A 20634-nucleotide genomic window follows, 5' to 3' on the forward strand; every position below is an offset into this window, starting at 1 on the left:
TGGAGCTGTTTTCCTGCACCATATGACTCAGCCAGCTGTGATTTTGAGTTCTTGTACTACTTTTCATACCAGTCTAGCCCGCTCTCTTCAGCTATGTGTTGTCTCTTCTTATTTGTGTGTCTCTAGAAGTATGCCTTTATCCCCCTTAAGAGTTACTTCTAATCTGCTGGGAGCTGGAAATCCTGGTGATCAAGCTGTATGTAATAAAAAATACTGTTAATAAAAATAGAGGTTTATTTGAATGTACCGGGCCCTATTCTAAGTGCTTCTATATATTAACTCACATTAATTAGTCCTTGTAATAACCCCTAAGGCAGGTACTATTATCCTCACTTTGCAGATGAGGGAACTGAGGCCCAGAGAGGCTATAAAGCTTGTTCAGAGTCACACAGCAAACAAGTGGTGGAGCTGGTATTTGGACCTGGGCAGTCTGGCTCTACAGTCCAAGGTCCTAACCACTACCCCATACTGCCTGTGACTATAATTGGCTATGAAGGCTCAGCAGGACCCTGGTCCTCAGCCATGGAGTCCTGACGCACAAGGTGTTCCAACGCATCTGAAGAGTGTGAAAAAGTAAATAAAGTCGCAAAGCTTGTAAGTGATTTACCTTAAAAGGAAAAAGTTAAGAGATTTGAGGTTAACCTTATGACACTGATCTTCTCCATCACTTCTAGCAAATAGTGACCACCATCCTATGTGCGGTACTAGAGGAAGAAATGCTAAGATCCGCTGGTTTCAAATGAAGGCTGCCAATCTATGGGCCTCCCTCCAGGCAACATTTTCTGGGGACTACTAAGTCATAAGTCTCTCACATATGCAGATGTTGTTGTGACTTATGAAATAAGTCATTTGTTTAAAGGGGCTGTTAATTTCATAGGATTTAAAGAATCATTTTCTCAGTGAATTGCTACTAAAAATACCATTATTATCATGTAGGAGGACATTTTGTTTGTTTGTTTTATTTTTTGTGTTTCTTTGGCTAAACAATAGAAATTTATTTCTCACTAGGAGGCACATTTTGAAGTTAAAAGCCACTCAAGTTAAAAGCCCATTGATGGGCTCTCCAGTGAATAAAGGACATGAGCTGTGTACAGGGGTTTTGTGAAATCCACATGGCTGCTTAGTAGCTTCCCAGGTCCTTGCTGAGTGTGCAAATGGCTTTGCTCAAGTTAATCCCATGCAAGATATTCCCTGTTCCATAAAGTCTAGAATAGAGTGAGGGGGTCAAGATCTGAAAGCACGAACAACTTAAAAACATTTCAGTTTGCCACAGGTGGCCTAAGGACAACATTAGGGAAACAGACATAAAATTTTCCCCAATGAATGACATTGACAATATCAGATGTGGGAGAGCTTCCTGATATATAAATCAGTGGGAGATGCAGAGATACAAAGAAGCATAATGGGGAGCTAATATTCAATCATTCAACACATATTTACTGAGTACCTACTATGTGCCAGGGGCTGTGCTCATGCTGGGCAGAAAAGATGTACATGTATGAAAACATTAAACAAGTTCACATGTGCAGGCCAGGTCTACAAGAGGCCAGAACTCAACTGTGAAATATCTTGGGCTCCAAGGACATCAAGTCAACCTGGACTTGAAGAGAGAGAGAGTCTTTAGTGGGAACAAACTCTCTTCCGCCCATCTCTTAGGGCCCCAGGAAGTGCCTGGAAATGCACAGTGGAGGAACTCTGGCCCACTGAGGGGAGTGGAGGGGAAAGGGGAGGGGGGCCGAAGGGCTGTGCTGGGGTGGAGCCCGCAGGCTTGACCTTTGGAAACACACAGGCCTAGATTATCAGCTTTGGAGGCATGATATTTTAATTTCTCTGAATTTGCTCATCTATCACAAAAAATAAAAAATAAAAACAGAAGTATTTACATATTTAGGGATTGTTGTCGGACTTTAACAAGAAAGTACTAGTGCCTGACACTGGTACAGTAAGTGGTCAATAAACATTGGTTCCCACAGGCATCTCCTCCCCTTCTTATGCCTCCTCTAGGAAACAGCCACCTCCCTGTCCCCACCAGAAAGGAGCCTGGGTTTGCAGCTCCCTTCAAAGGAAGCCCTGGGGTGTCCTGTGGTTTTACTAATGTTGACACTCAGTTGTCTCTAGGAGGCTAGGCCTTGGGGATGACAGCCAGCCTGGGTGATAAATAAGCAGCTCTCCTAGGGACCTGAGCTGGGGAGTTCCAGGCCCCCCAAAGCTTGGCTAACCTGAGGCAGGAAATAGAGCTCTTCCTGGAGGACCTTCCCTTTGGGGCAGTGGAAGGAATAAGCCTAGCGTTGGCCCAACATTTCTATTACAAATGGAGCTCTGGGGCCCAGACCCCAAAAGCGCAGCTCTACAAACCCATCCCTAACTCAGCACAGCTCCCTGCACTAGCATGGCGAGAGTGGTGGGCACAGGGCTGCCCTGGGCATAGAGCAGGAGGCGGGCACGGGGCTCCGTCCGAGGGATTGAGGCTGAGATTGGGGTGACTGAGGCACAAAGCTGACCAGGGGCTGGGGGTGGGCATCCGCTTCTGGATTGCTGGCCCCCCACCACGTGGTGTTCCTGGGGTGGGAGCACCCTGAAACACTCAAGGCCTGTTCATCACGGTGGATGCAGTGCTCTCCACGGGGACCAGGAGTGATCTAGGAGGGGACAAAGAGTTGGATTCTAGTCCCAACACACTTTCTGACTCCAATCCTGGTATTAATATTTTTGCCTTTCTGGATCTCAGATGATTTCTAAGTGTGCTTCCTGTTCTAAGCGGATGGAACATCTCTTTTCTCCTGAGACATAGGAGAGGCACTTCTGGGACATCAGTGAGGCTGGCCCTGACCAGAACTCCTGTGGCAGAGCCTTACTGAATTTCAGGTGTAACTCTGGGCCATTCTTGGTTGGCTGGAGCCTTAGAACCATGGCCCCCTGCCCTGTGGAGGCTGTGTGCTCGGAGGGGGCAGGGGCAGTGGCAGGGGCAGGGGCGGCACATGCTGCTTCCTGTTTACGTCCAGCCTAGCACCTTGAACAGAGCAGGCTGCACTAAGCCAACGTGTGAGAAGCTCCACGAGGCACCCAGGCCTTGAGCCTCCATGACTCCAGGATAAACAGGAGTTGGGCGGGGCGGGGCAGGGGACCCGGGCTAGGAGTGATCAGCGTGCCCAGGCCTGCATGCTCCCATGGGGGCGAGGAGGAACGATGGCCTGGAAGCTTCTTCCAGGGCTGCTGGCGTTGGCTGGGGAACTGGTATCAGGAGTGAGGGGCCGTGGCCCACCAGAAGGGAGCCTGTCAAGGCCCGAGGAGGCCTCACTGGGGCTGCCACTTGGCCTCTGTTTCCCAAAAACACAGCATTTTTTCCCATCAAGGAAGAAATTTCCCATCCCCTCAGCCCTGTCCTGTGGCTTTTTCCTTGTTCCAGACACATCTCCCCTGTACCTAACCTCTCCAATGCCCACCCCCCCCCCCAGAATTGGCCCCATGGCCAGGAGGGCCTCCAGGGGTGGCTGTGTCTGAATGTCCCTCCTGAGCCTCCTCAGGCCCATAGCTTAGCAGGGCACGGCCCCCATCCCAGGGCCTGGAAGGGATCAGGGTACAGTTCACAGACAGGGATAAGCAAAAGGCACAGAGCAGGGAATAGTGTGCAGAGGGCACCCATGACCAGGCCAGCCCAGTGCCCTTGCTTCCAGCCCAGGGAGGGCCTGGCCAGCCCTTCCCAGGGTCTACTGAATTCAGTGGTTACTCTGGTTACCAAGTAACTGGCACTAGAGCTCAGATGCAAAGTCCAGGGGTTATTTTTAGTTTAGCTTAGTCTTGTTTTGTTTTGTTTTGGCCACGCCACACAGCATGTGGGATCTTAGTTCCCGACCAAGGATCCAACCCGCGCCCCCTGCGTTGGAAGCATGGAGTCTTAACCACTGGACCACCAGGGAAGTCCCCAAGGGTTGTTTTTAACAGTGGGTCAGAACATGTTAACCTGCCACATTGGTCCTCTTCTGCAATGCCAGTGCTGGACAGCAAGTCCTAGAGGGTCGCGCCTCTTTTTCAATCTGGATCTAGAGGGTCCTCCTAGAGTCTAGGGCTTCCCCTTACAGGATCTTTCCACCTAGTCCTGGACACCAGCCCTCGGCTCTGCTCACTGGGCCAGAGTGGCTGGAAGGCTAGGGCGGGACAGAAACCCCATGACAGCCAGGCGCTGAGTATTTCTCCTCCCCATCACTCCTGCCCCTCCCCACTGACAGCAGCCCTCTCTCCCAAAGTCCAAAGAACCCTGGGGTCCTTGAGCCTCATCCTTTCCCCGAAGGTCCTGGAAAGAGGCTGCTGTAAGAATGGCGATGACGTCTTAGAGGAAGACAAACCTGGGGGGGCTCATGAAGGCAGTGCCCTGCCTGTCCCTCCTCACAGGCCTCGCACAGGAGGGGCCCTTCCTGGGCCTCGGGACACACACACGGATCCTAAAAAGGCTGGCAGGACTCCTTGGGCCTTTGCCCTTGGAGTTCCAGCTGCCCTGCCTGATGCTGCTGGTCCCACTCATGCCCGGACTCCCGACTCAGGCCCCAAATACCGGCAGCTACAGAGGAAGGGCAAGAGGACATTGCTGGCCAAACCTGCGTAAACGCCAGCCACCTTCCCCCTGACCCCGCCCTCGCCCCGCCCCGGCCCCGGCCCTGAAACTCACACTCCTTCATCATGCCGATGTCCACACAGCGCTTGAGCCGGCAGGCCTGGCAGTGGCGGCGGTTGTCCTTGGTGATGCGGCAGTCTCCATTGAAGGGACAGGTGAACAGTGCCTTCCGCTTCATGCTCCGTCTGCGGAGACAGCACAGACCCTCGTCTGGGTCACCTACTTCCCAGCCCCTTGGCCCTGCCTGTGGGAGAGTGGCCTGAGAGGGCTGTGATCAGGAGACCTGCCAATCCACTCCCACCCCCACCCCGCCCCGGGGCTCTATGTCTCCCAAGGAGGATGACGGCCCAGCCCAGTCATTTCCTATTCTGCCCCCATCATTGGTTTTACTTACCTTTACAGTACTCTCCTCCTCCCTTTTTATTACACAGGAAATATGAGTGAATTAGCTAGCAAAAAACATTTTTAATACTGAAATCTGCAGAGTTGCCCTCACTGCCTTTAGTGCCATGACGAGAGGCGATGAAGCTGGTCTCAGCTTTAAGTCTTCTAGAGTCAGAGGTCTGTGACTAGAGCATCCCCGGTTCAGGGACAGACGTGTGCACAGGTGCACAGAGAAGGGAGAAAGGGCCCAAACCATAGCTTCAGACATCCAGACAACCGGCCCAGAAAGAGAAGCAGCCAGATAAGCAGGTGGGTGCCTTGAGGTTTGGCCTTGGCTTTCCGAAAGGTAGAGGAAGTTAAGAGTTCTGTAAGAACAGAAAACTACCGAAGAGCTCTTAGCTCTTAGCTGGCACACCCCGCTCCACCCCGCAGCCTATGTAAATTTGTGTGTGTGTGTGTGTGTGTGCGCGCGCGCACAGGCATGCGTGCAAGCCCAAAGGCTCATTTTCCTAATTCCGGCTTTCTCCCCTGCTCCCAGCTACAGCACATGGGACGTTCATGAGGCTGCATAAAGGACCGCTCCCCAGACGCTTCTCAGCATCTGTATCCGAGAGGTTCCTCTCACTCTCCCCAGCCCCAGCAAGGGGAGGCCCCACTCTTTCTGCCCCAGGATAGGTGCCAGGATTTAGCTGGGGAAAGATGGTGGCAGAATCACTTTCTCTGTGAGCAGTAGCCTCTTCCAAGGAGCTGTGGAGATGCCCAAGTCTTAGAAGCCAAGGTCCAGGCTCAACCCTTTCCCTCTCCTGGAGATGAGCTACCGATATCATCTTCTCCAGATGTCATAAACTAGTTATGTTTTTGGCGAAAAATGACTTATTGTTCACATTCACTAGAACACATACGGATTTAGGACAAACACGTTCATCAGTCGACATGGACATATGGGGACCAAACCAACTTGACCCACGGGAGAGGGGAGAAGAGACTAGAGGAACAGGAAGTCATAGGTAGTCAGACTCTAAGACCCTTAGGGCACCCCTCATTTTATGGCTAGGACCCCTGAGGTGAAGAGACTTACTTGAGGCGATTTAGCAAAGACTTGAGGCTCCCAAGTTGGGACCTTAGGAATATGAGGCTCAGCTTTTAGTTTCCTGGGTTGGACATACTGTTTCATACCCAGAAACTCAAGGAGCTCGATGAAGCTGAGCCCACAGGCGAACGGCTTCAGGCAGCTGGCCCTTGAGCACAGCTCAAGGCAAAGGACACCCAGTGGTCTGGGAAGCAGGTGCTGCTAGCTTTGGACCTCGGCCCTGGTACCCTCCCATCACAACCCTCATACCCAAGGGGTCACCAGCAGACTGGGCGATACGGGGAGGTGGAGGAGTGCTGGCTATTCGGGTGGTTTAGCCCCCGGTCCAGCCCACTGAAGGCCATGTCCTGCCCCTGCAGTGACTCCCCAGGGAGAGACTGTATCCCAGCCTCTTGCCTATGGAAACAGAAAGCCTTTCTCCTTGTGCTTTCATACGTTTACCGCAGCTTCCCAGAGGGACAGAAGAACATGGAAGCACCTTGGTTAACCTGAAATGAGATACGGTCATCACCACAGGGCACATCGCTATGTTCCAGGACATGAGATTGGCTCCCCTTTTACTCCTTTCTCTCCTTCCCACTTGGTGGTTCTTGAGGCGCCACCTGTTACCACAAATGCTCAGGCCCCAGAATGCCCATAATTCTCTAAACCTACTCAAGGACCAGAAGTATCTAATTAGAGCAAACTCTCATTTCCTTTTTTTTTTTTTTTTTTTTAACAACCAGCATTTTGCCTGGGGGCTGAGCTGAGGGGCTTCTCTGTCCTCCTACCCACTGTCTTGTCTGGCTCAGAGGTCACCCTGTTCATTCTCTAGGGCCGCGGGCACCAAGAAGAACACACATCACGGCACCTCTAGACACATGAGCCAAAGCCTCTCACATCCCTGCGCTGGGGGCTGAGAGCTTCCCGAGGCCCCAGGAGGGAGGGGGCCCCAGTGTCCTTTCGAGGCCCGTCTCTCCTTCCTCAGACTCTACAGGGCCTGCCCCTGCCCCTCACCAGTGGGCACCTCCCCCAACTACACATTTGCTTGGAAAAAGATTTTGAAACTTCGCTCTCTTTCTTTTATCTTTCTCATGTTGTAAATCTGAAGCCTAACCCAGGCTTCCACACACAGGAGAGTGGAAGATAGCTGCTCAGCCCAACTTGGCCTGACAGCAGCAGTGGACTCCAGAGAGGCTGGGGTAGGAGTCCAGAGAACGCAGGGCTGGGTTAAAAGAAAGTACTGGGGGAGGGGGACCAGTGTCCTTGCTTTCAACCTTATATTAGGAGTACGAAGCCCAACAGGATTGAGATTGAAAGAGGAGGAGGAAGAGGACCAAGACCATGACAAGGAGGGAGGGAGGGAGAGAAAAGAGGTGGTGGAAGGGGGAGGGAAGGAGGGAGGGATGGAGAGAAAGGAGGTGGTGGAAGGGGGAGGGAAGGAGGGAGGGAAGGAGGGAGGGAGGGAGAGAAATGAGGTGGTGGAAGGGGGAGGGAAGGAGGGAGGGAGAGAGAGAAAGGAGGTGGTGGAAGGGGGAGGGAAGGAGGGAGGGAAGGAGGGAGGGAGGGAGAGGGAGGGGGAGAGAGACAGAGAGGGAAGGAAGGAAGGAAGGAAAGGAGAAAGGGAGGGAGGGAGGGAGGGAGGAAGAAAGATGTTAAAAATTCTATTGGCCAGGCTCACAGCAGGGCTCAGACGGGGGGGTAAGAATGCAGCCTGTGTTTTTCACCCGTTGCCACACCTTGTCCTGAAGCCCACCAACCTTGTACTGTGTCTGCACATTATTTGAGCAAAGCAGAAAGCAGCCTATAAACATATGGAGCTCGGAAGTTATTATTATGAAAGCATACAGTAAGCAGCTCTTCCGTGGCTCCTCGACAGACAGAATCAGAGGCAAGGCGCGGGCTCGTGGCTGGGGAGACGGAGGCTGCACATCACGAACAACGTCATCATGCTCTGGGCTGTGGGGTCGGCCTTTGGGGCGGGGAAAGCTCTCTCACCAACTCCAGCAGGCAGGCCCAGGCCCTTCCCGGAGCATGGGTTCTGGAGCCAGCCTTTCTGGCTTGCCTGGCCCAGCATGGCTGTTTGGCAGGACACAGTTTCCCTGGTCTCTGAGGCCCAGTTCTTCCCCGGTCTCCCGCCTTCTAAGGGCACTTGCACACATGTGGTTGTCAGCTAGCCTCTGCCCACGAGGACTTAGGGCAGCCCGACTGGCCTGGCTCTGTGCTTTGTCCTGAAGATCCACGCCCTGCCCTGCCTTCCTCCTAACACTAATTGCCTGGGAGCTGGTTTGGTTTTGAGAAACAAGAGCCTTGGGTTTCCAAGGGAGCCCATTTCCTCAGCAGCGCTCTCAGCCTGGACCCTGTCATTCTCTGGATGGTTGGCAATTATACCCCAGCTCAGGAAGGGGGGGTAGGGGTGGTGCAACCAGGCTAAATATAGACGCAGTTTCTAGAAAGCCAGGGTGAGAAAGGACATTGACGGATTCTTGCACCAGAGACCAATTCATCAAAACATGAGACAAGCAGCTCACAAAAGCATCAAGCGCCTGGGGCCAGGGTCTCGGGCCTGGGACAGGAGGGTCCTTTTTCAGTAGGTAACCCCGACAGCAGAGACACACCTTGTAAAACCCCAAACTGGGGCCAAATACTAGCTCTGAGCTTTGTCTCCACTGCAGCTCTAGTGTCACAGAAATCCCAGAGCCCAGTCTGGATGCAGATGTCTTACAGAGCTCCTGATATGAAAGGCCTGCCTGTGTGGTCTGATAATGAGACCCACTGGGCACATTTGTGTGTGGTGACATCAAGGGGTTCTCAGCAGGTGGGTTAAAAAAGAAAAACCAACTTTAAGGGAAGGTAGGTTAGCACTGGTAAAGAGCACAGGCCTCTTTTTTGGAGGGCCATTTGGCAATACAGGCATACATTGCGACATCGCAGGTTTGGTTCCAGACCACCGCAATAAAGCCAATATCGCAATAAAGCGTGTCACGCAAATTTTTGGTTTCCCAGTGCATATAAAAGTTATGTTTACACTATATTGTGATCTATTAAGTGTGTAGTGGCATTACGTCTACAAAAACAATGAATACACTTTAATTAAAATATACTTTATCATTAAAAACTGTTAATTATCATCTGACAATGCAGGGTTGCCACAAACCTTCAATTTGTAAAAAACACAGTGTCTGCAAAGTGCAATAAAACAAAGCACAATAAAATGAGGTATGCCTGTATCTACCAATATATAAAGTGCACAGAGCCTTTCACACAGTAAAGCCACTTCCAGGAATTCATCCTGTGGGTAGGGACCTGAGAATTGGGTTGAGAAGGAGACTTATTTTTCACTTGTGTTCCCTTTTGAACTGTCTACATCTTTTTAAAAAAACCATTCACAGGCATTACTTAACCAGACAAAAAACAAAAACAAAAAACCCCACCCTTTATAGCTATTTTAAAAATTTAAATGAAACACAGACTTGGGTTAGATGGATCTGTTTGGGTTTAAACTCTAATGCACAACCTTGGGTTAAGTTACTTAATCTCCCCATGCCTCATTTTCCACATCTGTAAAATGGAAACAACCCTACAGAGGGGGTTGCTGTAAGGATTAAATAAAGGAAGCAGGACCTGGTACAAAGTAAGCACTAAATAAAGGGAAGGGAGAGAAGCTGGCAGGGAGGGGCAGTGAGAGGGAGTGCTGAAGGGTGGCTGAAGAAAGCAGTGAGAATCCTGGAAGCAGAGAGCACATCTCAAACCAACACCTGGAGTGCCTGGTGTGGGGCTCTGCAGGCAGAGAAACTTGAAACGTACCGTTGCTTCATGTTTTGTTGCTCCTGATATCTAGACCCACAGCCCTTGTGTCAGTTACAGCGACCAATGTCCAGTTTCTCTGAGCACCAACCAGGTCTCAGAGTCCTTGACTGACGTGAAGGTCTCTAGAGCCCCCGGACCAGCCCTTTCTTTCTCACACCTGGTATTTAACTCCTGTTCGGGGACCTTTAATCAGAGACCCTTGCTGGCACATAAAGTCACACATGTTCCAGGTTCCATGATAGAGGAGAGGAAAGGACTGTCTGTTCTCAGAAACTCAGACACTACAAAGGGACAATGATAATAGGTACCACTTACTGAGAGCCTTCTCTGCCAGTGCTTTACATATTCTCTCCAACACTCTCAACAACCTATTAGGATAGATATTATCCCTATTTTACAGGTGGTACAAAAAGGCAATGGAAAGTTAAATAATTTGCTTAATGTCACACAGCTATAAAGTATAAAAGCTGAGATTAGAATCAAGATCTGTTTGATTCCAAAGCCTCTGGCATTCTTACATAATATGGTCCTTATCATGAATCCACCATATCTCAATCCAAGCCAGAGCAGCCGTCAAAAGTATGCCCCCCAAAGTCCATGAGCAGGAAGCACGGGCTGTTTGAAGGACTTCTGTAGGACAGAGAAGCCACTGGGATAGAGGCAGGATCTGAGATGGGCGGGTTGGAAGTAGGGGATAACATATGGCCATCCTCTCTACTGGCACCTCTACTGCCATCGCACGGAGAGGATTCCCAGCGTGTGTCTAGAGGGAATTCACACCAGTGAGCCCTGAGGAGAGTGCTGGCTTCCTAAGGAAATGAAACACTGACCAGAAAGATATGTACCCTCTTCCTCATGTCCACGTAGCTGCCTTTCTTGACACCTCCAGTGGCGTTCCCTCTCCAACTATTCTGGCCTCCTCCCCCCAAGCTTCCAACCATCACTCTTGGCTGATCCGTAGCTGACCCCCTCGTTCTCTTCCGTTCACATCTTTGAGCAGCTATGGAGAGAGGCCAGATGCCAAGCTGGCCTGGACAAAGTTCTCTCCAGCAACACCAACCTCTTGGTGACTCATTCACTTGTGCCCACAGAATGCCCCAAGTGGCCACTCCTCCCCTCTCTATTTACTCTACTGCCTTTAAGCACTTTGGGTCGCTGGACACCTGCCCCGTTGCTCTGCTCCCTTCACAGCACAGCTCCTGCAAATATTGTCAGGATGAACTTCCTGAAAGCCAGAACCCTCCTCATGCTCCTGGATCCTCACCAGCCTGTGCTCCCCAAGGCCCATCATTAACAAGGTCCCTGAGAACCTTGGGGCTCACAAACAAGAAGGCATTTCTCCACACCGTCTTTGTTGGCTTGGCGCTTGCTACACATGTCAGCTTCACAGTGTCCTGATGAGGAGGAGGGAGACGACATACAGAGGCAAGCAGTGATCTGTTTCTCAAGCTTGCCTTCCAAGTTCACCTCTTAAACATCGCCAGTATTCTTCATTCTCTTCATCAAAAGGGTCTTTCTGACTTTTCTTCTCTGTCCTTTACACCTTTCCCTTATATCAAAATCTGGACAAAGCCATTCATGACCAGAGATTCATCCACAGCCACAGATCATCACTATATATATATATGTGTGTGTGTGTGTGTGTGTATATATATACATGCTTTGTAGTGGGCTTACATATTTTCCTCCTATGGCTCTTGCTTGTGCTCTGGTTGTTAACCTATTACCAAGACATATAACCATCTAGAAACCTGCCCATGTCAACTTAGAAGTCAATCAAACACTAAATGGTCAAATGGGCTTATACCCCAGGGCTTAGAAAATAGCCAGTGATTCAACACCAAAGTAATGCTCTTGCCTTGAGAACTGCTACTGTAGGGTTGAGTGAACTCCTTGAGAGCAAGGACTTGTGTTACCTTTGTGTTCTCAAGGATGTGGTACCCAACACAGAGAAGTACCTCCCACTGACAGAGGCCTTCCTTCCCAGGATCAGGATTTCACAAACAGATATAAGTGACAATGGAATTCTCGAACAACTATTTGAAATAGATTAAAGTGGAAGAATATCAAACAGAATTTGGATGAAGCAAAGGAGGAGAAGTAGGGGAAGGGGGGGGAAAGAAGAGAAGAAATTACATGTAGACAGTCTATTCTTGTTATTTGAGGTAGTTATGCTCTATCAAGCAAATATTGAACCATCAGCAAATATTGAACCATCGCTCCTACGAGAATACGGGTTAGGTTCCCGAGAGCCTCTGGTCACAACGTTTTCATCAATCCATCAGTACATAACTTTGTTTCATGTGTGTTGTCTGTTTAAAGGCACCTCACTTAATACATATTGTTGATTCATTAACATTGAACTCACAGCCAACAGCACTATAGCCCATGTCTGAACAAAGCTTGTCTAACATGTCTTTTCTCTGTAAGGCAGCTTGTAGCTTTCCTGTGCTTAGGAACACTTGACAGAATTTCAGCACCAGGCTTGGGTGCCATCTTGAACAGTGAAATCACCATCAGGTACAAAAATGCAAAAAGGGTGGCACTAAATAGACCAAGAAAAAGACACTTGTTTACAGCGTGAGAGCTGAAGCAGAGGCAGGATGTCTTGCGTGGCCTCAGCTGGGAACGTGTGCATCGGGAGACTCGAATTTTTCTCCACTCTGCACGTGTCCACAAATGAGCACAAAAGTGCCGCAAGTATTGATTTGGGGATTACAAGTAAATTTTAGCAGGTAGTCAAATTTGCAGATACGGACTCCACAAACAACGAAGATCAACGGTGCGTACATGCGTGTGTGCGTTTGTGTGTGTATTTATAAAACAAAATTCAAGCCAAACAACAGAGATGTTGGCTCTTCAGAAAGTGCAGCCTGGCTCAGTCATCAAGGCAGAGATAGTAAAGATATAAGGTAGACCGAGGACAGGGTAACAAGATAAAAGCAGCCTGCTGCCGATAATGCCAGGCCTTGCAGGCGGGCGTTGTGGCCATCAGCCAGCAGCAGAACTCTGAGGCGTCTCAGAGAGAGGGGCTGAGGCTGGGTTACGATAGCACAATGTGCCCACGTGCAGCAAGCCACACTGTTGGTCCGTGGTGCCCTGGATGTGCAAACCTGCCATCCCCGTCCATTTGGCATCTCCTGTCCTCCCTCCACCCGGATGCCTAATGGGTCTGTCCCAAGGATTCACCGCCTAGTGGTGTGTCTGAGGGCAGCAAGCCCAGGTGCACAGGGGTCGGAGCTACTCTAGTGAGGAACTCCCACATGTCATAATCCAATAAGCAGCCACCTAAGAGTCCCATCTCTCAGAGCAGAACCCCAGTGGGTGGTGACCTGGAAAGAGAGGGGATTTGGGGTGGGGTCCATGAATCAACCAAACAGCCCTGAGAGCAGTTGGAGACGTTTGGGTCACAGATTGACGAGATATGACCTTTGTCTGGGTCTCCATGTTCCCAGCTCCTAGTCCAATGCTCGGATCACAGATGCTCATTAAAATCTGGGAGGCAGTGTGTGAAAGCGAAAACAAAAGGAGGGTGGGTGGCTGGAGAGACTTTGGTTTATTAGGGCAAGGTTCCACGAAGGACATCAGTATTGACCCATCAAATATGTATATATTTCTATTGTGCTTTGTTTCTCAAAACACCTTTGTATACGTTATTTCATTAATCCTCAGTTTATTCTATATACTAGAGGGGTCGGGTATTTACACACCCATGTGGTTAGCTGGGGTAACTGAAACATAGAGAAGTCAAGAGATTTGAGCAAAGACAGACAATTAATTAACGGCACAGTAGCACTATAGCCCACACATTTCTGCCTGGTTTTAAGATGCGAAGCAGGCCCTGATGCGAGCACCCAGACTCCTTCTCCATTTCCACTCTGAAGGCAGCTCCCCCATCCCCAGGCCCTGGCAGCAAAGGGTCCAGGTGGCACCTGGGACACGAGGCCTGGGCTCGGGAAGGCCCACTGCAGAAAGCACGGGCTTCAGGCCAGAGGAACAAGAGATGTGGCAACAGGACCTGGAACCAGCGACGCTGCCGGTCTGGTTCCCGAGCTGGGGAGCAGCCTGCCGGGAAGCTGAGTAGGCAACAAGTGCCAGGCCGCACAGGCAGTTAGCACCCACAGAAACCCTGCCCGCGGCCCAGCGGTTGCTCGAGGCAGTGAAACTGCAGGCCTGCCAGCTCCCGAGACAGAGGGCAGGTGAGTCGGGAGCCTGTATATATAGAGCCCAGGGGTCCCCGAGCTGGAGGGGAGCACCCCAGACATCCTGAGGCCTCTGATTCACTCTGCCCTCGATGCCCGTTCAGGGAAATAGGAGTCCTTGTTCTGGACTTGACTGACTCTTTCCTCTCTTTGATGGCTAAAGCCTTGCCCTTAGTTTTACTCACCTCCAACAAGACTATTATACAGAAGCTCTTTTTTGGTCACCTTCTTGCAGGCTTCTCTCTCCCTCTCTCTCTCTCTCTCTCCAAAATATGCCAAATGCTGATTTCTCATGGTTCACAATCCCATCCTGCAATTCATCACTCCCCTATGCTCCCTCCCTGGTTCTGGATGGGAACAGCCTTTGTCTAGCCTGTCTAGTACTTTCCCATACTGTTGGCGCTGGTAGTGCTGGGCTCGCATGAGAAGAGAGGAAGCTGCTCATAGAGGAACTGGCCCTGACCAAACAGGAACGCCTGCGCTTCCTGGGCATTCAGAGGTTGGCTTTCCAACCCGGGACAGGCAAGCCGTGGATGCAGATCTGGGCACAGATCAACTATGGAGGTCCAGCCAGGGATGCAGTTTCCCTTGTTCTAGAGAATGGTTTGATTTGGATGGGGCGGTGGGGGGGAGAGGGCAAGCTCTGAGGCCAAGTTCTTGGGCCTCCCCGAGGCCATGCCGGTCTCTTGGATTAGGAAGCTGTGATCATCAACTGGTAGGAGGTTTGCTCTGGGAGGACAGACACGTGGGTCGGTGCAGGGGGCTGCAGGTCAAGGGGTAATGGAAGGATGGGGACCTACATGCCACCTCAGGAAAGCAGTTTCTGAGGGGGTCAGAGAACGAGCTGGAGCTGAGGGCAGAGGAGGCAGAAGATAGCCTCGAGACCCTATCGCCCCCCGGGGGCTGTGAGAGCTGGCGTGTGCCCGGGCCTGGTAGGGAAGGAGACACGGAAAACGCAGGGTCTCTTCCTGGGAAACCTCGTTCCTCTCCTCCCCCTCGCCCCTGGGGAGGACTTACCTGAAGAAGCCTTTGCAGCCTTCGCAGGTCATAGCGTTGAAATGGAAGCCGGTGGCTCGGTCTCCGCACACACCGCAGATCCGGGGCACGTGCCGGTCCAAGTCGCCGGGGTCAGGTAAGGAAGCGCCGGCTGCCATCGCCTCCATCCCTGTGAGGACAGCAGGCAGGGGTGAGACAGTGCCAGGGCCGGCTGGCGGCCCTTCCGCCAGGAGCTCAGCAAAGCTGGGCAGCTCCCCGGGGCCCAGGCCGGAGCAGGATTCTTCGGTGCCCTCCCTTCGTGGCTCTCGGTCCCCAGCTCATCCTCCTGACACTCTGCTGGCCACGGACAGAAGGATGGCTCCTAACCCAGTTCGGAGCAAATCTGTGGGGGGGTTGGGGGGTGGGCGCTGCAGTGATGCTCACGGCGTGGCCTGGAACCGAGGTGCCAGGGAACAGAGGCTGCGCCTGCTGCCTAGGGGCTGGGCTACTTTGCGTGAGATGTTCAGCCTCTCTGCACCCCACTGTCTTCATCTGAAGAATGTGTTTTTCTTCACCGGGTGTGAGGAGGGATTATGCGAATGAACACACGCCCACCCCTGGCCTCAGCTCCACCTCAGCAGCGGACCTGCCTCAGGTCAGAGGCCTCTCTTGCCTAGTGTCCCCTCCAGGAGGGACGAGGGTCCTCCAACAGCCTCCAACGCAGAGGGAAACCCTCAGCCCCTCTTTCCTTCAGGGCGAGGGGAAGAGGATGGATTACATGCCCAAATCAGACCCTGTCGTGCCAGCTCCTCGCCGCCCTCCTGCTCAGGATGGACAGGATTTGTGCCCCTGCGGTCCTGGTGCCAAATTCATCAGTCTTTTTCTCTCTCTTTTTTTTCAATATAAATTCAACACATCGTTCTGAACGTCCTTCTGAGTAACGTGAGTCATATACACTGAACTAATTTTGGCTTTTATAAATAGGCATTATCTAGAGATGGAGTTCGCACTTGAAGAAAGGGGGGAAAGAGATAGAGGGAACAAAATATATAGCTTTGGGAGATCCTTCTCAGGAAGCTGCTGACAGGTCTTCCCTTGGGCAAACTGGGGCCTTGGCTTCACCTGCTGCCTCTGGTCCCCACTGCTGGCAGCTCAGAGCTGCTTCTGGGGTCCCTCCTGCCTCCCTGAAATGGTTTCAGACCCTGCTGCCTCCCAGTTTTATCTGAGTCCTCACATGGGTTGCTACAGGTTTAAATGCCTTGGCTCCAGGGCAGGAGGGTCCCTCAGGACAGAAGAAGAACAAGAGAGAAAGCCAGTGGTGAGGGCACAAGCACCCTACCCCCTCCTACCCTCGTGCGGCGTCCTCCCACTGAGATGAGAGAGGTAGCTTCCGGGGGCCCTTGGGAAGCTCCAAGCTTCTTTCTTTCCAATGGCTAGGCTCTCAATCTGAGCTGAGGTTTGACACATCAATGCCTGGTAGGGTCTTATTTCAGTCCATCTTCATCTCACCGCAATGAGGCAAGTACTATTATTATCACTTGTTATACAAATGAGGCCCAGAGAAGCCCAAACATTGAGGTTTTCTAGCAACTATAATTACGAAGTGCACAAAACAAATACTTAATTTTGCAAAAAGCAAAATCTCACCAAGAGCTTCAAGCCAAACAAAGGAAGCTGGACAGATAAGGACAGGTATTGTCAGTCCTGCAGGGACAGAGGGGCCCTGATCACAGGCAGATGTATTGGATCCCCTAACTTTCTCTTTCAGCTCTTCTTTTCCTGGGAACTTTAAAGTAATAATAGTGACCCTGTTGCCCATCCCTATCACAGCTAGGTTGATACTTGTTAAACAATAATGTTTATATGTATACACATGCAGAGACAGAGAGAGAAACACTTAAAAAAAAAAAAAGGAACAAAGGAATGATTAACAGAAACTTTTGAGGGAGTAAGATTGCGGAGGGCATGCAGAGGCATTATGCAGCAGCCATATTCCATTTCTCTGAGTGGTAGGTATACAGTGTCTTATTACTACTACTAAAACACTATTTTCTGTTTTATATGCTCATCTGTATACATAAAACACTTCATAACTGTAAAACAACTAAAAATAAAAGAGAGTGCCTTTGGGGTTGTCAACACTGTCCTTATAGCCCATATTAAGTCCAGGCTGACTCCAGGCTCCTGGAGTGTCACCCACATCCCAGAAGTGGGCAGGGATCCCAGAGGCCCAATACCATTGTGGGGCAAGAAGAGAAACTGTCTAGGATGCTTGTGGCTTGACCCCAGGTCAGCTGAGATGATGCAATTCCCAGTCATCGTGATGTTGCTACAGAGTCTGTGTCATCCAGCGACCAAACATCCGGTGGGTTTGGTGGAAAAAAGAGAAATTAAATGTGAGGGTGGAAGGAAATCAGTCAGATCAGTCCAACAAGTATTCAGCATCATCTGGGCCCACTGGAGATGTGATGATGCAAGGGAATTGAAAAAACACGACACCACAGCTGGGCAACTGTGCCTTCCTGCAACAGAGTGATGGCAGGAAGGCTCCTGGCCCCGGGGGTGGGACCCCAGGCACTGGGTTAGGCCTGACAGAAGGCTGGACCCGGCAGCCAGAGGCCCAGAGTGAACAGGACAATTTCAGGTGAGCTGAGAGACAACTCAGCCCTGTTTGGGGTTATGCGCTGCTACCAAGAAGCCAGGGCCCAGGACCAGAGTCCAGAGGTGGAGAAGAGTCCCAGGCACATATGGCCTGAGAGCTGGCAGTGCCAGGAGTGACAGGCAGAGACCGTGGAGGGCAGGAAAGAGAAAGGAGTTGGGAGCTGGATAGGAAACCTCACCATGCTGGATGGCCCCCTGGGGCCCTGGCCTGGGCATCTGCAAGCCCTTCCCTCTGAGGCCTCACCCCGATCAGCCTGGCTCCAGGTCTCGGCCGCGGGCTGCTGAGGACTCTGCTGACACAGGACTGGACCGACCCACGTTTGCCAAGGGCAAGGGAGTGTCTCCTCTTCCCCCTGCCCACCGCCTTCCCATGCCCGCCTCCCCTCGCCCCCGGATAACAGAAAGCCAGGAGGTTGTGGCTGAGGAGGAAACACCCACCTGAAGGAGCAGGAGGGAAGGGAAGTCGAGCGCAGAGGTGCCCTTCTGTGAGGGCTCGCAGACGCTTCCAACCAAAAGGACTCTGAAATGAAAAGGGGGAAGCGCTTTACAGCTCAGCGCTGACCTCACCGCTAGAGAGCTCATCAAGCCGGATGAGAGGCTCTTTCCAGGGGCTTTAGTCCCCAGATCAGGGACTGAAAACTTGACGGAAGTGATCTGTTGGGGGCAGACATGTGGCGTCATCACTGGCAGGACTGAAGGGGCAGGAGCACAGCTGGCAGCCAGGAACAGCCCTCGCTGGAGGCCGGGGGCAGCAAGAGCAGCGGGAAGGGGTGGGAGGTGGCCGCCAGCACATGGGCAAATGGAAAGAGCTGCAGAGAGTGTTGGGAAGGAGGAAGGGCTTCTTCCAAGGGAGCTCGACTGCTCCCACGGCCCCACCCCCAGGTTTTAGGGATGTTCGGAGAAGCAGAGCCAGAGGGGGGCCTGGCAGGCTGCTGAGGGCAGGAAGGAGACCGGTGCCCGGGCGATGGCAGAGGCCACCCGGGAGCTGGGAATGGTGCAGGTTAGCCCTGGCCTCTTGGCATAGCTTCAAAGACAGGTGTGTGGGATCCGCTGTCTGTGGAGACTGGGTGTAGGCGGAGCAGGTGCTGCAGGGGTTAAATACAGCAACGCACTGCTTTCAAACAGGATGTTTTCTGCCACTTTTAGCTCTTCCCCAGACATGCTCAACACCTCCGGCCTCGGCGAAGGCTGAAGGTGGGCTGACTCCAGTGTCCAGACTCTGGGTCTTAGTGGCGTGATGGGTCACCAAGGTGGGGCTGGTGGAATTTCACCCTTCCCACTTCCACCCACACTCAGTGCTACTTGCCCACCCAGACAGACAAACACACACACACTTCCTCCCTTCGCTGACGCCAATAGGAAGTGGCTGGGGAGATAATAGATATACAGGTGCCTGACCCCGAACCCTGGCAAAGGCCTTTCAGGCAAACCCCATATGGGGGAGGTTCAGACCCCCAGCTTTTGTTTCACTGCCTCCTAGTGGCCCGACTAGCCAGAGAAGGGGAGAGCCCAAGGGACATCCAAGACCTGGGCCCAGTCCTAAGACTGCCAGCCCACTGACCGGTCTACCACCCCCTCAGGCACTGCCCACCCCCAAGGAACAAGTGAGGAAAGTGTCAGTGGACCCTACTGAGGTAACATGAACATGGCTGGCCCACTCCCAAGGACCGTGGCTGGAGGAGGGGTACCTGCAGGGTACAGACATGTGGCCACTTCCTCCAAGCCAGGCTCTCCTCTGCTCCCTCTGCTTGTATTGCCCAAGGCCCCCCAGCCAACCGGGCTCTTCTGGGTTCTACCTCATGGCCTTAGCAATTTCCCAGACTCCCTGCTTGCTCCTCAGGAAGGCTGAGGTAAGGACCAAGTGGGTACAGAAAGGACCACTGCTTTCCTGCTCTCAGCCCCTAAGATATTTAGAGGTCAGACCTGAGATCCAGGTAGTCTACCATCCCTGAGCTTAAAGAGAAAGTGTTTGAGTATCTACTATGTGCCACCCGGGATCTCATGTAACCTCCGAACAGTCCTGTGAGATGAGAAGCAATCTCATTTTACAGATGGCAAAACCAAACTCCAGGTAGGGCACTTTGAGAGACTTGCCCAGGGTCCCACGGCCAGGCCAGTGGGGGTGCCAGGGACCAAACGAGGACAGGCTGGCTGCCTGCAATGGCCAAGGGCTGCCCTTGCCTCCTGCCAACTCAACACGTCCCAGCGATAATCACCAGCACAGGCGCTAATATTCACGCCGGGCCCTGCTTCAAGTTCCTCCTGTACCCTCACTCATTTAATCCTCACAACAACCTCGCAGGCGGGTACTGTTATTACCCCTATTTTAGGCATGGGGAAACTGAGGCACAGAGATGATTGCCTTTGGAGTCCAGATCTGAACCGAGGCAGCTGAGCCCCGAGTCCCTGCTCTACTTTTCCTAAGGAAGATAACTCAGTCATTTCCTCACCCTGTGCCCTGGACACCCTTCACTTCCACTAAGTCAGGGAGGAGCAGACAGGGCAATCCCCAGGTCATGACAGAAGAACTTCGTGGCACTTTTCCTTCCAAGGCTCCCAAATCAGCCAGGATCTCTCTTCTGCCAGCCAACCTCTCTTACCTGGGAAAACCCCATTCAAAAGATGGGCCTCTCCTCCCCATGCAACTTTGCACTACTGTGTGGTCCTTTTAGGAAAGATTGTCCTAGATTTAGCCTGTAGGTCCAAGTGCATGGAAAGTGGGGTAAAGACACAGGGCGAAAAAAAAACAAGTGGAAAAAGCCCCAGCTTAATACCACCCCCTTTGCCACGTCATACACCCCCCACCCCCAATTCATGTTCTGAGTATAAGAGCATCACACTGCCTTTGCTGGGGCTGTCCCCAGAGCCACCCCCTCCTGCCCTGCTTTAGAAATACCCAAACCCTTAGTATTGAGCCTTGGAGA

General features: G+C 51.9%; 1 protein-coding gene across 2 annotated transcripts in view; it reads right to left on the minus strand.

Moving 5' to 3' along the window:
* VDR (vitamin D receptor) overlaps positions 1–20634 on the minus strand; it is a 54707-nt gene that overhangs the window by 16075 nt on the left and 17998 nt on the right. Inside the window, exons 2-4 of one of the 2 annotated variants that reach the window (XM_082350009.1) lie at positions 18149–18230; positions 15092–15239; positions 4664–4794 (exon numbers count right to left, since the gene is read on the minus strand). In XM_082350009.1, the coding sequence (XP_082206135.1) occupies positions 4664–4794; positions 15092–15237 (277 nt within the window). In that variant the 5' untranslated portion in view covers positions 15238–15239; positions 18149–18230. The remainder of the gene's footprint in view (positions 1–4663; positions 4795–15091; positions 15240–18148; positions 18231–20634) is intronic. The other variant, XM_082350008.1, reaches the window with a different exon arrangement.

This window comes from Balaenoptera borealis, assembly GCF_965194805.1.
Source record: "Balaenoptera borealis genome assembly, chromosome: 13".
Lineage (NCBI taxonomy): Eukaryota > Metazoa > Chordata > Mammalia > Artiodactyla > Balaenopteridae > Balaenoptera > Balaenoptera borealis.